The sequence below is a fragment of the Culex pipiens genome, chromosome 3 (assembly GCF_016801865.2).
Source record: "Culex pipiens pallens isolate TS chromosome 3, TS_CPP_V2, whole genome shotgun sequence".
Lineage (NCBI taxonomy): Eukaryota > Metazoa > Arthropoda > Insecta > Diptera > Culicidae > Culex > Culex pipiens.
The window spans coordinates 128004122-128023810 of NC_068939.1; the positions used below are offsets into that span (position 1 = coordinate 128004122).

The window sequence follows — 19689 nt, forward strand, 5'->3', positions numbered from 1 at the left end:
AAAATTTAGACGACTCCGACTACGACTCCGACTCCAGCTATTCGAGTTTTGACGACTCCGGCTCCGACTTCGACTCCAGGTCCCCAAAAAGACCCGACTCCACCAACTCCGGCTCCGACTCCGACTCCGACTCCACAGCCCTGGTAACAAGCAAGAGGTCGTCCGATTTTGACCCCGGATCATATCCGCATAGCATTAATGAGTACGATAGACTTCTGTTTTGGTATATGGGGATGTCATTGGTCATCCTAGGACTCGCTGGAGTTAATACCTCTGCGTCTGCCACTGTAACAAGCAAAAGGTCATCCGGTTTTGACCCGGGATCATATCCGTATAGCACCAGTGAGTATGGTAGACTTCTCAGTTGGTAGGTGATTAACGATTTATGATGCAAGTCAGTTGATTGATTCTAAGTAACATTTTGCGTAATTGATAGCATGCCCATATTCAAAATAAGACTTTAATAACCAATTGTTAGGAAGTTGACTCCAGTCAATATCCTTTAGAAATCATTTCTTCAACCTCGACGACATGCTACGGAGCGCAGTGATCATCGCAATAACTTGTTTTCACTCCATCAACGTGAAGCAGTTCAGCTCCAGCTCGCCATACAGTAACCTATCGCTGATGACATCCAGCCCAAGAAACTGCACCTTCAAGCTTATCGGAGTGATTCCACTCCGCACGCAGAATCAACCAAGTCAACCCAGCAAATCGCACAAAACGTCCTGCATCGAGTCGATGCTAGACTGCGTCCAACCTCCGCACAACTCTTCCGACGTTTTCTGCAGCGATCCAGCGGCAACGATTCAGCTGAACCTCAGCGGCGTTCACTTCCGAGGGTTGGTGGCGCAGCTCAGCGCGGAATCGCCAGCCAACGAAACGAGCCTGAGGGTTTGCCAGCGGGACAGGCTGAATCAGGACTGTGTCGTCGAGCTTAGTCGAAATTCGGATCTCCACCATCGGTTGTTCGTTTTTGTCAGGTACAAAGTTGGAGTTGATCCGCGCGAAGACGATTGTGCTGGCTTTCGGAAGTTGTACGCGACGGAGTTGGATAGCTGTAACCGGGAGACTAAGGTGGTGCGGCACGAGTTGAAGAAGGGAGTTGAAGTCAGCTGGATATCGATTTTAATTCTGGCATGTTGGTTCTATCCGGTGGCGGAGGTCGTCGGACTGGCGGCTTACGATGTGGTTCTTGTAATTGCAAATAAGTTAGCTGGACGAGTTTCATCGAAATTTTAATTGATTTGGGGAGAGGCTCCAAATAAAAAAATATCAAAACTAACTTTAAAAGTTGTGTAGTTTTTTGGTATTGAAGAAATTCTTTGCCCACTAAACTTCTCTGATAGTGCGGACAGTCAAAACACCTGTTTCATCACCATAAAGCATTAACTTTTATGAAACCACCTTGCGTAGTAAAATCCAGCTCCCCCACAATTTCCTCCAGAGTCACATAAAATAATTACCCCTCCCCCACCACCACCACCACCACCAAGCAGACGGTATAGATCGGCCATCAGCCGTAAACATTCCCATTTCGGTCACGTGGCCACAAAATTCATTACCAATTTGTGGCCTGGCCTGGCCTGTGTATGTGTGTGTTGTTGGCCAGTTTTATCGACTTTTACCACCTTCGCAATCTGACCGCAGCTATAGGGACGATGGACAGGTGAACACGATTTGGCTTTTTGACCACCTGAAGGACACCTTTGCCTGGAGGGAGAGTTTGAGACTTGGACATGGAGTCGGGCCCAGATGGGCCGTACATGATGGTAATTGGAGGAGGCTGAACGGAATCGGCTTGGAGTAGGTGTTTGACAGGACATCTACACAGTCCCTCGAGGGAGGATGGCATCGGATAATCTGGGAGGTTTGCATTTGCTCAAGTCGAGAGGTCGTGTGTTAATTTGAGAATGGGAGCATGCAAACTTTGAGGGAGAATTGACTTCGTTATTGGGATTGCGATTTCTCATGCCCAGTACAAACATCCACTCTATTAGAAGAAACCTCGAGATGACCAAGCGATTTTTATTGGGGAAAGTCACTTTTTCAGATCATCGGCATAGATTATGAAAATAATCACAATATCTCTTGACTGAATAGCTTTACAAAACAAATATATAAATCATACCCAGAGCAAAGCCCTCCAAACAAGCTAATTTCTTCCACTACATCAAACCACCTGTGCGTGACTAAATCCCTTTCCTGAACCGTAGAAAACGGGGGCCACTCACAATCCACCAAATCTGGGCCAATGTATAAAAATTCCCAACCGTGCACGCAATTATGGTCGGAGTCGGTCGCTTACTAGCCAACTAGGGGGTGCTAATTTATCGCCCCCAAATCGGATCGCCAGAACCACCATAAATTTCCACCCCTGTGCGAAAATACCCCCTCCCCCCCCTCCTTCCCTCTCAGGCTGAGCACGTGGCACGCGAGCCCAAATATGGTGGTGCTGTTTAGGCATTTGTTTTATACCATCGCTTAAATCAGTGTTAATTACTGTTTGTGTAATGTGAGTGTGTTGGTGTGTTTGATCCTAGCTTACAGCCACCCTTAAGAGGAGGAAACCGGGACCAAATCACGCTTTTCCTGGCTTTCCCGCGCGGGATTTGTGGAGGAAAATGAAAATAATTACTTCCCAAAGGAGGAGTGCGATTCATCACCACGGCCTTTAAAGTGTAGGTCATGTAAATCACTTGGTCCCGCCAGTATGGATCAATCGGACCGCGCACTGGACTTACAATCCAGAGGTTGCTGGTTCGAATCCCACGGCGGGCGCTCTAAAATTCTTTGTGTAAATATGGGTATTCGGCGCCGTCGCTCCGTGCCATACTTTCATACACTTAGGAGCCCAGGGCGGCGAAGTCCTTGTAGATAAAAAGGAAGACACTAGTGGTTGGTACTAGCAATAGTGGCCGACAGCTATAAAGTCAACTTCGTTCGTCATGTAAATCGTTGAAAATCATCATTTTTTGACGAAAATAAGTATATTTTTTTCGGAACTCAGGAGTAGAGCGTCCAATTTCCCGTCCCGGGAAAAAAATTCCCGGGAATTCCCGGGATTTCCCGAAAAAAAATATTTCCCGTTTCCCGGAAAAATTCTAAATTTCCCGGGAATTCCCGATACTTAAGCGGAAGTATACATTTTCATAACTTTTTGGTACATTATTTAAATTTGCAAAAAAAAAAAAAATGAAAGAACTAGATTTTATATTAATAAATTCAATCCGCTGTTCTTATTGAACTAATCAGTTCGTCTAAAAATTTCATGTCAAGATTTATTTCAGATGATATTAATTTCTGAAGCATTCATAACTAGGAATAGATCTTGTTTATTTGTTGGGCAACAAAAATTACGATATTTTGAAATAAAAATTAACTTTTAAAATTTTGGTAAGCTTTTCAAACGAATTTTTTTTATATCATTTGAAAATAAGGTAACTATTCCCGCCAAGATCAAATTTTTTTTTTAAGTTTTGTTTACCTTGGCCAAATTGGAAGAAAATTAAATTGGTATCATTATATGTCTCTAAGACGATTTTTTGCTAAAAGAATTAGGTTAATTTATTTAAAAGTGTTCGAGAAATTACTGCCAAAAGTTAAAAATTTATAGAGCACTAGAGCTATCAAAGGCGTAAGGTTTAAATCTGAAACTACTAAACAACTTTTTTTCCATGAAAATTCTTTTAACCGAAGTCTTTTATTAGGCTGAATCACCGAAAAATCTTAAAAAAAACTACTTCGTATTATACAAAAAGTGCCAACAAAATGCTAACATATTTCAAATACTCGCTCCAAACATTTGAGTTGTGATTACATAAAAATGGTATTTCAAGTGAAAAGCAGTTTTTTTTAAAGTAAATTCAATGCTTATCTATTTATTCATGAGATTAATCCAGTAAGTTTTGTTCTGGATAAAGTATTTGCCATGACTAACATTTTTTTTTCATTTCATTTGCCATGAAAAACATATTTGCTGCATGATTTTTTTTTTTTCATTTCAACGAAATTATCAATTTTATTCTTTATCATATTGTCTCAAACTGGTCACAGAGACGTATTCAAAAGCAATTTTATTGTTTTGGACCATGGATTCATTTTACTCTCTTTCCAAACACTGTGATTAAAAAAACATACCTGGTTACTTCTTATCAATACAAAATACTAATCATTATTTTTTTTGATATTGTGAACGAATTAAAAGACAGCTTATATATTTAGAAAATTTATATATTTTCTTGATGTTGTATGTTTTTTTACAAGCAGCCAAGGCATTAATTAAAACAAACACTTATTTTGACAATTATAGTTGCTATTTTATACTATTTTGTAGCAAAATATTAACCAAAACCAGGATTAGAACAATTTTCGATAAATTTCAAATTTCCCGGGAATTCCCGGGATTTCCCGGGAAATTTGTTGAAAATTTCCCGTTTCCCGGGAATTTTGTAACCCCGGGAAATTGGACGCTCTACCAGGAGAGAATAACTTTTGTTCTAGTAAAAACTTTGGATCCGACATCCAATTGTTATTTTTTGTCAGCTTTCCTCAAGTCATACTTGCACGGAGAACGTTTGTTAAACATGTCATAAAAACTCTTGATAATAAGGTTGAGAACCGTTCAAACATATCGTGGCAGACAAGAATGTTAAAAAGGCTTTTCATAAAATACGTCCCAGGTGTTCGATTAAATATTTTTTTTGTTTTTTTAATACTTTATTTGTGAGTAATGTCACTTTACGATACTTTAACTACTAGTTGTTTGTGATTTATTAGTTTTGACAGGGATACGTCATTACCGTCTTAGCCATGAATAATAAAAATATCGACCAGCAAAAATCATTCAATTTCATTATTATGCTTTTGGATATCATTTTTGTTGTTCAATCATGTTTGAGTGCTGCTACTCTGCTGTTGCTACTGGTTCCTGGTGCTGCATTTTCAGTTTTCCTTTTTTCGATGAAGAATCCTTAGGGCAAGTATCGAACACTCCAAATGTCAAGTCCGGGCGCGCGTCTGCATCTTTCCACGAGGGGTTATGTTGGATAAGCAGGCCTAGATGTCAGTAAGAAATCTGCGGTCATCTAGGTTTTACCAAGTTCACTAACAGTTTGTCAAAACTTCCTTTGAACATAAGCTGTTTCTACTTTTAGAACTATCTGTGATTGTTTCGTCCGAACGCGAACTACACATAAACAACTTGTTTACGAGAAATCCCAGCCGAAGGAAATGTTCAAATCTAATATGTTATCATATTTAGCAAACTGAAATGAAACATCATGTCTGCAAATATCATTCTGCTTCTCGAGTTCTACAAGCATGTTTCATTTAAGTCAGAATAAACTTCAAATTGAACTATTCGTAATCCGTTGCTAGATTTGGCATTTTAGTTACACAACCATGTTGAACAAAGGTTTTTTGGATCAAAATGTTAACAATTGGTCAAATTTTATGACACTTGTTCAATAATCAACGTATAAAAACGCTTGTGCAGCAATTGTTCAACAACAAATTAAAAAGCGATGTTTTACTTGCTACTTGGGTTGTGTTTTCTTTAAATATTTAAGCTTGTTTTCTAAGTATTTTTTATATTAAATATTATGACATCCGGCCGCCATCAAGTATACGCAAGTTCTACATAAGTGCTAGGAAACTCAACCAGTGTTGCCAGATTTTAATCAGGCTCCCATTACTGAAATGTACGCAATAAAAAATTGTGTAAATTTGGATGGTGTAAAATTTGAAGATTTAATACATATTACCACTTTAATGATGTAATGTTACATCAATTTAGACTGAAAGAGTGGCAAAATACAGGAATAGTGGTAAATTTACACATTAAAGAGGTAAATTACACATTTTTTCTGTCATAAAAATGTACCCATACCCAGATGCAGCGATGGAAAAATCTTCATGAAAAGAAAATCTGTTGATGCTCATCAAGATGGCTCTTCTTTCTCGCACACGAGATATCGGTAAACAGAAACACAAATAAAAACATTATCTTGATTATTCAACGGAAAAAAAATTTCACTACTTTACTTGCAGGTGTAACGTCACAAAATTAATGAATTTAGGTGGTGCTAACATAAAGTTTCAGAACTTCGGGAGTGATTTTCGTTAGCTAAATTTGCCTCCTTTGTTTTTGCAACGCAAATATCGCAGGTTAAGCACCCGCTCTAACTCCATCGCATTTGCTGATTTTTACTACACAGAAAAAAAAATTATGGTAATATTCATCAGGAAATGGTGACAGATTTTGTGGCAAAAAAAAAAATGATTAATTTTACCCCTGAAAATGATGAATTTTCATCAGTTTTTGATGAATATTCATCAGGTTCACATTTTTACACATTTTTTATGTAATATTACTCAAAAAAGACGTAATATTCAACCTACCAAATTTTCAACATTCCAAAATTCAACTTTTTTTTTCTGTGTATTTAAACAACTTTTTTTTTGTAAAACTGTTAATAGAAACTTGCTTACTCACTTCCTATTGAGCTATTTATCACTCGATTTGTATTGTTAAACCTACAATTTTGGTGGATTTCTTTGAAACGTTTCATTGGTAAGCTTTCTCATGTCATGTCGGTGAAAATTTTTGTGGGGATTGACATTTCTTCGCCAAACGTCGGCCTGACGTGTGCCATTAAATTTGTGCGATTAAATGTTCCAAAAAATCCACCAAAATTGTCTGTTTAACAACAAAGCTTCGGTTTCAGTTGAAAACGCTTTCAAAAAGCTGTAAATGAACGTCAAAGTGCAGATATGCTTACATTAGAGGCACGATGGAGTTAGATGCTGTTCCCCTATTTTCATCAGAATTTTAATAAAAATTAATAAAATGACTTGTTTAGCTTCGAATCCCGGACAATGATAAAAGCTGATTCAAAATCCGGACACTCGAGCCGTATTGTTAAACTGAATATTTTGGTGGGTTTTCTGTTTTCTTGAAACGTTTCATCGAAAAGTTTTCTCATGCCAAGTCGATGAAAAGTTTGGCGGGTTTTGACACTTCTCTGCCAAATGTCAGCCTGACATGTGTCATTAAATGTTTGCAATGAAAAGTTTCCAAAAAATCGCACAAAATTATCAGTTTAACAATATCAATTCGATTTTGCTTATGAATTGCACAAATTTCGACTGAAATTTTAGTGAATGACATTCGTTAGCTCTCAAATAAGCTGTTAGCAACAAAACAATTGATATTTTATATAAATATTTGCCACAATTTAAGGAAATCCAAACCATAAATTTCTGCTTTGTCTTCCCGAAGCTTCGGGCGCCTATGAAATATTTCAGTGAATAGTTTCACAGTTTTGGTGAACTAATATTTTTATTTTATTTTATTGTTTTGTTAATGTGTGAATTCATCATATAACACAGTTTTGACATTTATTATGCAAAGTTATATCCAAATAATTGATAAAACAAGATTGGAGTTGTATTGTTAATGTGATTTTGGTTAACCGCGGTAGATTTTCTTGAAATAATTCTAACTGTCAAAAATCCACCAAAGCATCTACCACATTGATCACACCGCGATCAATTTTTGACAGTTCCATTTCCCTGATAGACCACACGATTTCCCTAAAAATCATTTTCCCGAATAGCCACTTCCCCTAATTTGCCATATCCCTTAAAATTATTTTCATGAATGACCATAACCCCGAATGACCATTTCCTCGAACGCCACTTCCCCGAACCCAATCGTCTCATATGTCGGAGTCCTGTTTATGAACTCCAACCATTTTTTAGTATGTTTCGTAGAATTGTATGAGGAATCCGATAAAAATATTTCCAGACATAGACTCTATGGTCCAGACAATCGTCAAAACGGTATTTTAAAGTTTCATACGACCTTTTCATATGTTAAGCTAGATTTTTGAAACTTCTTACTATTTTTCTTTGAAAGTACAACTTAATTAATAGTTTTATAAATTTATAGTTTCAACATTTTCTTTAGAACAGTTTAAAACATTGTAATCCAAAATAAGATGGTAGATTTTCTTGGTCAGCAAAATCCCAGCCCAAATCTCCACCGAAAGTCGTAATCAAAGTTTCATCCCACCCATTTCCTCCCTCCTCATAATAATAAACTACTAATATTAGCTGATGATCCCATGGTCATTTTACGTGTCAATTTTCATTACGAGCGTCGGACACAAACATACTATCGCACTGTTTATTGGTATTTAAGTGGAACGGGGTCTAGTCCGAAATCTGCCTTTTTGTTGGAGATATTCCCCACTGGACCGCCCCAAAAGAGGCCATCGCCAGAATCGATAATGACACGGTCGGGGTGGGTCGTAAAATGTTTAATTTGTAACTTCTAGGAGTCGAGGCGGAATCCCCGAAAGGGGAGCAGTCCGGAAACCCCTGAAAAGAGATCTCCTTTCCGGTTATCCAAAAGAGGGTCTTTCCTTTCCGGCCTCATTACGGGGAGTGGTTTATTTGGGGTTTTCACTCACCGGAAACAGCGGCGCCCCGTTGACGCACACGCTCTCCGCGAACCGGACCCGGATCGGGCGGGATTTCAGCTTCGCCTTCTTGCCCGCCGACAGCAGCGTCGACTTCCGGCCGACGGCGTTGTACAGCTGCGGTTGGCACACCAGCAGCGACACCGTACTTTCGCAATTTCTAACTAATTGTATCACATGGTCGCGGGGCGCCTCCTTGACGTCCTCGCCGTTTACAGCTAATATTTGGTCACCGGGCTCCAACTGGGAAGGAAGAAGGATGGAAATTTAGTTTGAACACCTTCTGACACTTTAACAAACGCAAAAGAAACTCACCTTATGTACACTAGGGCCACCCTCGGTCACGAACCGCACAATCACAGGTTTTTCGCTGCCCGCCACGAAGCCGAAGCCGAGCGTGGGGCTCCGATGGAGGACCACCAGCCGTGGCTCCGGCGGTGAGTCGTTGTAGTGGTACCGCTCCGGCTCCTCGTACGTGGTGGTCTTGTTCAGGTGACTGAAATTGAAGGAGTTGATTATTCATCAGGAATCTCACGGAAAATGGAATTCGTAGACCGGACTTTAATATTATTTTGGATTGACTTTAAAATAACTTGCACTTTCTATTTTAAAAGTGATTTCAACTCGAATTTTATTTGCATTATTATCCAGATGTTGAATTTTTTAATCATTATTGTATTGAGCAATTCCATGTAATATAGGGAATCGGTTGTACCCGACCCTCTCCGATTTGAATGAAACTTTGTAGACATGTTATCCTAGGCATATATAAGCCATTTTTGTGTATATGGAGCCAGTTACACTCGATAATGACATTTGAGAAGGGCGTAAGTGTTTCAAATATTTTTGTGTTTTGTAATTTAAAAATTACTGTAACTCGAAGCCTTTGCATCGTATCAAAAAGTGGTCAGAGACAAACTTGTAGGAAATTTGACGGGCTTTCCGAAAAAAATACACTGAAAGAAAAAAACACTCCACTTTTATGAGATTTTTTGATTTTTAAGTTTAAAAGTCAAATTTGAAGGTAAGCCAACGATTTTTTTTTGTTCAAAATTTTTGTGAAAATAGCCTAAGATGTTACAAAAAGACTTACGAAAAATGCAAGATGGAGCAACTCACCTAAAAAAATACAAAAATCATTTACTGAAACTGTTTTTTTGAAAAGTGCTCTAAACGTCAAAATTTTCAAAAGCCGAATACGGGAATCGATTCTCTAGACAATTTTACATAAAAGTCTCCATATTGACCATTGTCCTAAGTCCAATCCTTGTGAAGTTACAGCGGTTTTAAAAATAAAAATGTTGAAAAAATAGGTTTTTTTGATGGTTTTTGGCAATTTCTTTATGACAGACTTGATTTTTCAGTCTCGAAAATATTTTTACCGAAAAGCTCGTCCAATTTCCTATAAGTTTGTCTTTGACCACATTTCAATTGGATGTATGGGCTTACAGATATAAGCTAATTTACAATCCAGGTTACTATACTACACTGAAAAAATATTATGTTTTCAGTTATGAGCAATGTAATTAGCTTATATCTGTAAGCACATACATCCAATTCAAAAAAACAGTTTCAGTAAATGATTTTTATATTTTTTTTAGGTGAGTTGCTCCATCCTGCATTTTTCGTGAGTCTTTTTGTAACATCTTAGGCTATTTTCACAAAAATTTTGAACGAAAAAAAATCGTGGGCTCACCTTCAAATTTGACTTTTAAACTTAAAAATCAAAAAATCTCATAAAAGTGGAGTGTTTTTTTCTTTCAGTGTATTTTTTTCGGAAAGCCCGTCAAATTTCCTACAAGTTTGTCTCTGACCATTTTTTGATACGATGCAACGGCTTCGAGATACAGCAATATTTAAATTACGAAATACAAAAATATTTAAAACACTTACGCCCTTCTCAAATGTCATTATCGAGTGTAACTGGCTCCATAAACACAAAAATGGCTTATATATGCCTAGGATAACATGTCTCCAAAGTTTCATTGAAATCGGAGAGGGTCGAGAAAAAAGTACCTAAAAAATTCCTGTTTTGGGCTGGAATTGCTCTATTGAGAGTGTGGCAATTTTGCTCAAATTTTACACACTCAACTGAAAGATTTTAAACATTTAATTTTATACTAAAAGTAAATATTTACAATTTTGAGGCCACGTGGTTCATGCACGAGTTGGCATTCTGTAAGCCAACTTGGTCCTAACAAGCTTCCAGCACCGAAACGGACCTAAAACAATTAGGCTTTAAAAAATACTCACTTTGTTGATTAATTAAACTATCCATACAACGGTTATTCGTGATATCCTTCAATTTGAAAAACATCAATATTTTTATTATATAATTTTCAATTTTTCAATTTTTGTCATCAAAAGAACGACTTTCACAGGAAAAAAGCAAAAATCAAAAAAAACTTGTTTATCTTTTAATCAAGGTTTTTAACGTTATAAAAAAAAAATACAGCAATTCCATTTGAAAAAAAGCCTAAACCGAAAAAAATACCTACATGTTTCGGTATCAAAAGTTGCGTCATTCAGTTACGAAAATTTTGATACCCAAACATGTATAGGTCATCACTAAAATTTTAAAGTTCTCGCAGTTTTACTGAAAAAAGTAGATTTTTTCTTGTTTTCGTCATATTCCTATTTTTGCGCGTGGCGCATCGGAAAGCTCAGTTTTTATTTTCAAAAAATTATATCTCGGAAACGTACATTTCGACATCGCCATTTTTTTTAATGTTATGTGAAATTTTCCGAGGAATCCGATAAACATATTTTCAGATATAGGCTCTTTTGTACAGATACGGTCAAAACGCCATTTTAAGTTTTCATACTACTTTTTCAAATGATTAGCTTGATTTTTAAAACTTCTTACTATTTTCCCCAAATAGCCAAACTAATCACCTTTCTTTTGCGTCTACGACAGCTGAAAGCGGATGAAATGACGCGGAGATATGATTTTTTGAAAAAAGTGTTTTTTGCGAAAAATTACGATAATTGCCATTTTTTTAACCACCCTAGCACGATGTAGGTAACCCTGACGGCCAAACAAAAAAATACGGGTCTAATTATTTTGTCCAAGAAACCCCCATAAAAATTTTGAGCCCGATCGGAGAACTTTTTTTTCGGTTTAGGCTCTTTTCAAAAGGAATTGCTTAGCTATGGTATTAACATTTGAATGAAAAAAGTGTTTGAAATGCATTTTACACTAGTTCAGTTGTTTTGCAATCATTAGTTTTTGAAATATCTTAACATTGACGAAAAAATTTGTTTTAACTAAACTTGTCGAACTGTACACCGGAATTTCATGAAATATCAAATTATGTATAATCGAGCCCACATATGCTAAATATAATATTCATCTTAGGAAATGCATTTTAAATTAATTTCATATGATAAGACTTCAATTTCCATTGAAATTTTAAAGGTTTTTTTTAAACTGTCGTTCTTTTGTTGATGTAGTTTAAAACTTAAAAAATATAAAATTATTTCTTGAAATAGATTATAGTTTTTAATACTAAAATGTTCATCAAATATCATAAAATTATAAATTATTTACATTTTCAAAAATTTTATGATGAAAAAGAACTATGAAAATACGATAGAAAATATGGTATTTTACACTAACTTTTCAAATTTAGTGAACTTTATTTTAAATCGCTTACGTAGGCTTAGGCACTTACATCTATAAATTGCAAATCATTAAAATTTGTGTATTTTCTAAATAATGTTTTCTCGTGAAAATGTTGGTTGCAAATTAATACTACAAGTGTTTTTTTAATAACAATTTACGGTATTTTGGGAAAAGAAATAGTTTTTCACTTATAAAACTTTGATGTTGCGAAAATCTTAAAAAAAAAATTGTTGCCCTCTGATTTTTTTGGTCGCTTTTTAAGGGGGGGGGGGACAAAAAACTATTGAAAATATTTGTATCAGCCTTATTTCACAGTCGAAAAATCGATTTTTGCATGAATTCATGTAAAATTCAGTTTGGTTAAATAATTAAATGAATTGAATATAATATGTTAGAATCAACATATTTAGGTATTCTCTCAACAGTTCTGGCCGTATATTTATTAATCATATTTATTTTTTATCTATCGTCTCTTGTATTGTATTTGGGTCATTCCAGGTCTCAACTGAGTACACTTTTGGACTCGACCTTCACCGATTTGGACCAAACTTGGAGGGAGCGTTCATCTATCGATAGTTAACAGAAATCCTAAGTTTGGTGCTGATTGGACCATCCCTCTATTTTTGGCACCACCCTTTTTTTTACGATTTTCTAAAACATTTTTTTTCATTTGATCATAACTTTGCAACTATTTGAGCAAAAGACTTTCTACATGTTGCATTTTATAAAAAAATGTCCAAGGAATTTGCTAAAAATAAATTTTAAACCCTTCAATGCCCGCTAATGTTATATTTTAACATTTTAAGTTGGTATTAAAATTCAGTTTCGACCAATTCCTTATATTTTTATTTGTTTTATTTTATCACCATCGTGTTCCCCGGACAATTTTACATAATAATCAATGTAAAACTCAAACTAAAATGAACTACTTGCGAGATACTGCGATTTTACTGAAAATAGTTTGATTTTGCGCTGCACTCTGTCATATAAATTCAAATCCGAAATAAGTTTCTCTCATAAAAAAACCGAACTATGCGGGATTCATCCCTTTTTGTTGAAAACTACACCATGTTCTTCCGAGTGCTGCGCAAAATCAAACTTTTGCAGTAAAATCGCTGTATCTCGCAAGTAGTTCATTTTAGTTTGAGTTCTACATTGATTATTATGTAAAATTGTCCGGGGAACACGATGGTGATAAAATAAAACAAATAAAAATATAAGGACTTGGTCAAAACTGAATTTTAATACTTAAAACGTTAAAATATAATATTAGTGGGCATTTAAGGGTTAAAATTTTATTTTTAGGAAATTCCTTAGACAATTTTCTATAAAATGCAACATGTAGAAAGTCTTTTGCTCAAATAGTTGCAAAGTTATGATTAAATGAAAAAAAAATGTTTTAGAAAATCGTCAAAAAAGAGGGCGGTGTCAAAAATAGAGGGATGGTCCAATCAGCACCAAACCTGGGATTTCTGTTAACTTTCGATAGATGAGCGTTCCCTCCAAGTTTGGTCCCAATCGGTGAAGGGCGAGTCCAAAATGTATTCAGTTGACCTGGAATGACCTATTTATTTTTTATCTATCGCCTCTGGTTGGAGTCGAGGGATAGCCAAAAATAAAATAGACGAAAAGAATCACAAACATTATAAGAAAAATAAGAATCCTAAACATTTCGCTACACATTTCAACGTCTTCCAGTGTACGCATTAGAAAAACTCTTGGTTCTGGACCACTTATGGTTAATTGTATAACAATCATTTAAATCTGAAGAAAAATAATTCAATGGCTAAAAAATGCAAAATGCTACAGCCAACGTGAAATATTGCCGACGATACTCACTTGATGTAGTAGGGTTGTCCCTTCAGGTCGATTGCCTTTTCCCAGCCGTAGGGCAGGTCGATGGTCTGGACCCAGTTCTCGATCGGGGGCAGCCATCCGGCGGTTCGGGTTATGTGACTGAAATGGGCAAAAGAAAAACAAAATGTCAGGAGAAACGTCTTGGATCGGTTGTTTTTTGCTTGTCTTCAGCCAAGTGAAAGGTTTATTTGTCTTGTCAACAAATGAAAGGGGTTTACTTTGCGGAAATGTTGTCCCTTTTGAACACTCTACAATTAATTGCTTCCTGGAAGGAAAACATCAAAAGTCACAATATTTAATTAGGCACATTCTGATTGATTCGCTTTAGCTTCAATTGAAATCAATTAGTTTGCGATTTTAAACCATTAATTAGCAACTCACCATCAACATCCAGCATGATTTTCACAACCATCTATTTGACTAATTATTTGAATGTAATTGCCCTCAAAGCGTCAAAGCGTTCGCTCAGTTTTTCCATTCCCCCAAACACCAAATTTCATTAATGCAAAACAAATTCTAGTGGAAGTTTATTGCGTCATTACTTTGCCCTCGCAGGAAAAACCAGTCAGCGCCAAAATATTAAAGCTAACACCCCCCTCACCAAAGCTCCTCAACTTCTTCGCTTGTGCCCTGATCGGCTGAAGAGGCCGAGAAAAAGTGCCTAAATGGCAATTAAATTAGCTAAATTTATGCTTCTTGGTTAGAGCCTGTGCCATCGTTCAAGAGTAGACAGAAGCGATTCTTCCTGTGGGAGTCGTTACTTTTTGTTTCGCCTTCTATGCCTTGGATTTTTGGGGGCTATTTTGGCAGGAGGAGATTTTTCCAACACTGGAAGGCACGGAAAATGACTTACTTTACATACTTACTTACTTTTGTTTAAGCTCGTGAAAGTAACAACACAGTTTTGGAATTTTTAAAAATTGTGTATGTGTTTTGGCCCAAAAAAAAACTTTAAAAATACTTCTCCAAAAAACACTTGTCAACCAGTGTAATTCCCCGCGAAAAAAGTGACAACATTCGCGTTAACCTACTAAAAGCCGCTAGTTTAGCAGCATCGTTTCAGTCCAACTAAAGCCGGGACGAAGACGACTTTCCCTCCTCCTCCACCACCACCAACAACGATGTTGATGGCTTCCAGATTGTTTTTCGTGTCTGATGGCGATTACAGCTTCCTGTCGGAAAGTGAGAGCAACAAAAAAAAAAAAAAAAAAAACACGAGAGATTTTCCCCCCTGGACCGGAAAAAGTCCACGCTTCGTCGTTTTTCGGGCTCTCATTTTATGGTTATTTTTACGGCTTTCAGTTTTATTAACCCTTGTAGTGAAATTGAATTGCGCTGTTTTTGGAGTACCACCTTATATCCCGCGTGGGGAAAAATCCAGCTTTTCCTCGGTTCCGCGTTCCGATAACAGTAATGGCCACCGGTTTCACCTTGGCTGGGGGGCTTGCTATTTTTCTCCTTGCTCACAGCCTGGAATCAATTCCCGGGTAACGATTTGGGGGTTGTTCCCAAAAGGGGCGGACAGAGGTCTCGACCAAAATGACACTGACAATCACGTGTTAAACAGTTTAGTTTAATGGTTATTGCAAGTGGGCGAAGGAAACAAATTGATGTCGCATTAAAGGGGCCAGGGTTAAGTTCGAACTTATTTTCAGGTTGGTGGATAAAAAAATCCTGCAATTTGTTCAAATTTAAATGGATATGAAGTCCCTCAATGCAAATCATCATACTTATTTTAAGACTATCTATACAAGAAAGTACTACAAATTATTTGGAAATTTGTTTCTTGAGAAGACATTTTCCAATCGATTTGCTGTCTCCTTAAAAAAGTAAGTTTGATACACGAAAACAAAAATTAGGAAAGTCCATACATTTTTGGCAGGTTGCTCATACGAAACCATGTTATTACCTAGGTATTTAAAAACGTGGGTTTTATAGCAAACCTAGATGTTTGGGTATCAAAAGATCGGAAATTTTATGCTCTTTCCGATGCCACATAGGTTGATTTGTGAATAGTGGAATGGTTCGGATGCCGGCGGCTTTTCCGACGACGTAACTCCGGGTTGGTACGAAATTCCAACGAAAAATCTATTCTATCGATACTAATACCCCCAAAAAGTTGCTTTTTGTGTTTCTCTTTGTTTCCTCGTCCGTTTCTGTAGCGGGTGACCATGAACGGCCATGATCAAAGACGACCAACTTTTTCAAAACTTTTTTTTCGTAAAATCGCGAAAACTCGTGATGTTTGTAAGCAAACTCCTTATGTTTATATATCATTTTTTTGTAATTGTCTGCTCTACAACTTTGTAGAACATTGTTACACTCTAAAAAATAACCCTGCAAAATTAGAAAAAAACACGAAATTTTAAAATGAAAATTTTTGTTCTAAATGAAAAAATGACCCTTCTGGGTCAATGTAGATTCAAAAAGTACATTAAATTTCCCATAAAATGACATGTTCCAACATTTTTTACAGTTGCGTAACGGAAAATGGCAGAGTTTTTAAAACTTTTTTAGTGTTTTTTTTCGATGAAACATACGTTTTTTCGGAATTCTGAGTACGCCATCAAATCGGGCGTCTAATTTTTCATAAAAGTCCCTTTGACACCAAATGTCTATCTCAACACCGTTTCAGGCTGCAAATTATTGAAAAACACCTCTTTTTTCGCATGTTCGAAAATTGAAGGGGTCGTACCGCACCTCCGTCACGAGGTATCAATAAACGGACCTAGGATTCGTGATCAGGGACAAAAGTTACTTCTTAGGACAAAGTTTCACGCAAATCGAAGAGGGGTCGGGGCAACTTTTCCAGATTTCGTGTGAGTTGGTAGAGAATTACCCTAATAGTATTTGTTATATAACTTTTTATGGAAATCATAGATTTTTTAAGTTTCTAGAATGCGCATCGAAAACAGTCCAAAAATATGTTCTGGAAATTTTGACACATCAAGTTCTAGCCAAATTTAAGTATATTTTTTTCAAATTCATACTTTCTTGGTCCGTGCAAAACATTTTGGAGATTTTTTAAATATTATAAAATGTTATTACTTTCAATTAGTTGATCCGGCTGTAGGTAAACTTTGGATTTGCAAAAATAAAAAAATACTGTTACTAGCCATCCAGGCCTCAAATATTAATTAATGGCAAATGTCTTGGAGACTTTGAATTCAATTTTTAGTTTAATAAAATGATTTTTTAAACTAAGATATATTTTTTATCTAAGGTTTTTTTCCCGATATGTCAACTAGAATCAATCAAGATAGCCAAAAATTTAAAATTTAATGAATCTTTATATAGGCACATCAAATTATCAAATTTCGTTGTAATTTCTTAGGGCTCCGAAAAAATCTTGAAAAATTAAAAAAAAAATTACGTCAAATTAATTGTATCTCGATCAAACGAAGTTTGAATCTTAATTTATTTTTAAATTCTAACTTTCAATCAAAATGTTATATGCTGAACAGCCTATCAAATATAAAAACTCTGAATTTATTATGCAAAACTGTTTGCGAGGAAATTCGGACTTTTAGTTTGTTTGAGATATGCATTGATTCTTAAGTAAAATTGTCCGAGGAACACGATGATGATCATATTAAAAACATATAAAATTATGGAATGGGTGAAAACCAAGATTTAAACCATAAATTGCAAAAAACAATATTGGAAGGCATTTGCGGGTTGATATTTTGTATTCGGCAATTTTCTATAAAATGCAACCAGAAGAAAGTCTTTTGATCAAAGGGTTGGAAAAAGAATAAAAAGTTTTTAAGATAACCGTAAAAAAGAGGGCGGTGACAAAGAAAGAGGGATGATAGATGAACTTCCTCTCCAAGTTTGGTCCAAACCGGTGAAGGTCGAGTCTAAAAGTTTACCCAGTTGACCTGGAATGGCTAATATCTCGTGAATTAAAAAAAACACTGATCAAAATTGGATAACATTTGCAATGTTATGCCACCAAAATTTGAAAGGGACGAGGGGGGGAAGTGACTTGAATCTTTTATAAACTTATTACAAAACAAACTCGTTTTATAAAAAACAAGCCTTACCCGACAAACTTCGTTCTGCCCTTTTTTTCGTTTGTCTACGTGTTTGCTTTTTTGCTTATTCAGCCTCCTGCGATCAAAATTTGATTTTACGTAACTTTGTCCATGCAATTTGCCGATGCTCCGGAATCGGTTCCAGAGTGGTCAAAGTTTCAATTCGTTAGCGTATAAACCTTCCTTGGGCTTATACGAACCCAACGCAACAAAGAGCTCCTCGATCAAAACCATCGAAATTTTTTTTTTGCAATTCCGTCGTGAAACTACTTACTTTTCCTGTCATTCTTGAACGACGAAATAGCCTACTTTTCTGTACCAAAAATAACAGAATCGAATAGCAACACTTTTCAAAATAAATGCTGAAAAGCACTCAAATGGGTGCTGAAAAGTTGAACTTTTCAGCACTTGTTTCGAAAAGTAACACTTTTCAACATTTTTTTGATTTAAACGATTTATTGACAAAATACATGAAAATTTGACTTAAAATTTCACTCAAAGGGTGTTTTTTGGAATTGCAAAAAATGTTGTATGAAACTCGTTGCAAAACTTGATTTTTTCAGCACTCTTCGTATTTATCCAACTCGGTGAACCTCGTTGGATAAATGTACGACTCGTGCTGAAAAAATCCTCTTTTTGCAATTTGTTGCATAAACTACTAATATTTATAGATGTCATAAACACAGTTCAACACTTGTAGCCCCAACGGGGTCAAAAAAGTTGGAAATGCATTTTCACCGGCTCATACAACCCTTGGAAAAAAAGTTGGAAATGCCCTTTTTTATTATAACTTTAGTTTGACGCATCCGTTTTGAAACTACCTTGATGGAGGTGATTTTTGACTTTCTTCCGGATCGAATGCAACAAGAATAATCCAAATCGGTTGAGTTTTCGCCGAGATACAGCCGGATGAAGTTGCATTTCCAACTTTTTTGACCCCCTTGGTGCTTCGCGTAAGTTTTGACCCCGTTGGTGCTACAAGTGTTAAAATAATGAAATATTCATAAAGACAAAAACTTCATTTTATTTCATAGAAAAAAGTTTTTGTTTTACTGAGTAATTATGAGGGTTATCGTTTGTTTGCTCATTTAAGCCATTCTCAATAATAATCATTTATTTAAATCATTTTGTTTGTTTGTTTTCCATTCCATCAACTTTGATTCATAATGATATGCAATCAGGCTCGATATTACTCGTTGCGTCAGCTGGAATTATCTCCTTCCAATATGTGTAATCAATTGTCAGTTCCTATATAATCGCATCAACCACACAATCCGAACGCATTTTCCCGACGTGATTTCCCTTCCACTAATTAAATATCCCCCCGGTGCCTATCAAAGTGATTGTGTGTGTGCGTGGGGTGAGTAATTTCTCCCCTTCACATTGTCATCACTACGCACACACACACATACTCATTTCATTTTAAAATCGCTTCCATAATGTATATAAAACAAACCATTCAACTCCAATCAAAATCCAATTACTGTTTCGCGCGCACGCAAAACGTGTGTGCGTGAGGGTGTGTGTGTTTACAGTGTGCAATCATGCCACGTGGATCGCATCTCCCACCACTCTTTAGGAAGAGGGGGAGCCTCCTTTTTGCGTTGTAATTGAAGTGCGGGGAAGATCCCGCTCTACGCTGCTTTTTCAGGTAAAATCAACACGCACAGTTTGAAAAGTGTGA

At 36.3% G+C, this 19689-nt stretch overlaps 1 protein-coding gene across 2 annotated transcripts in view; it reads right to left on the reverse strand.

Moving 5' to 3' along the window:
• The window catches only part of LOC120430524 (uncharacterized), a 444462-nt gene that overhangs the window by 85770 nt on the left and 339003 nt on the right, over window positions 1-19689 (reverse strand). For both annotated transcript variants that reach the window (XM_052711253.1, XM_052711254.1), the window contains exons 4-6: window positions 13951-14067; window positions 8802-8982; window positions 8478-8729 (exon numbers count right to left, since the gene is read on the reverse strand). In XM_052711253.1, coding sequence (XP_052567213.1) covers window positions 8478-8729; window positions 8802-8982; window positions 13951-14067 — 550 coding nt within the window. The remainder of the gene's footprint in view (window positions 1-8477; window positions 8730-8801; window positions 8983-13950; window positions 14068-19689) is intronic.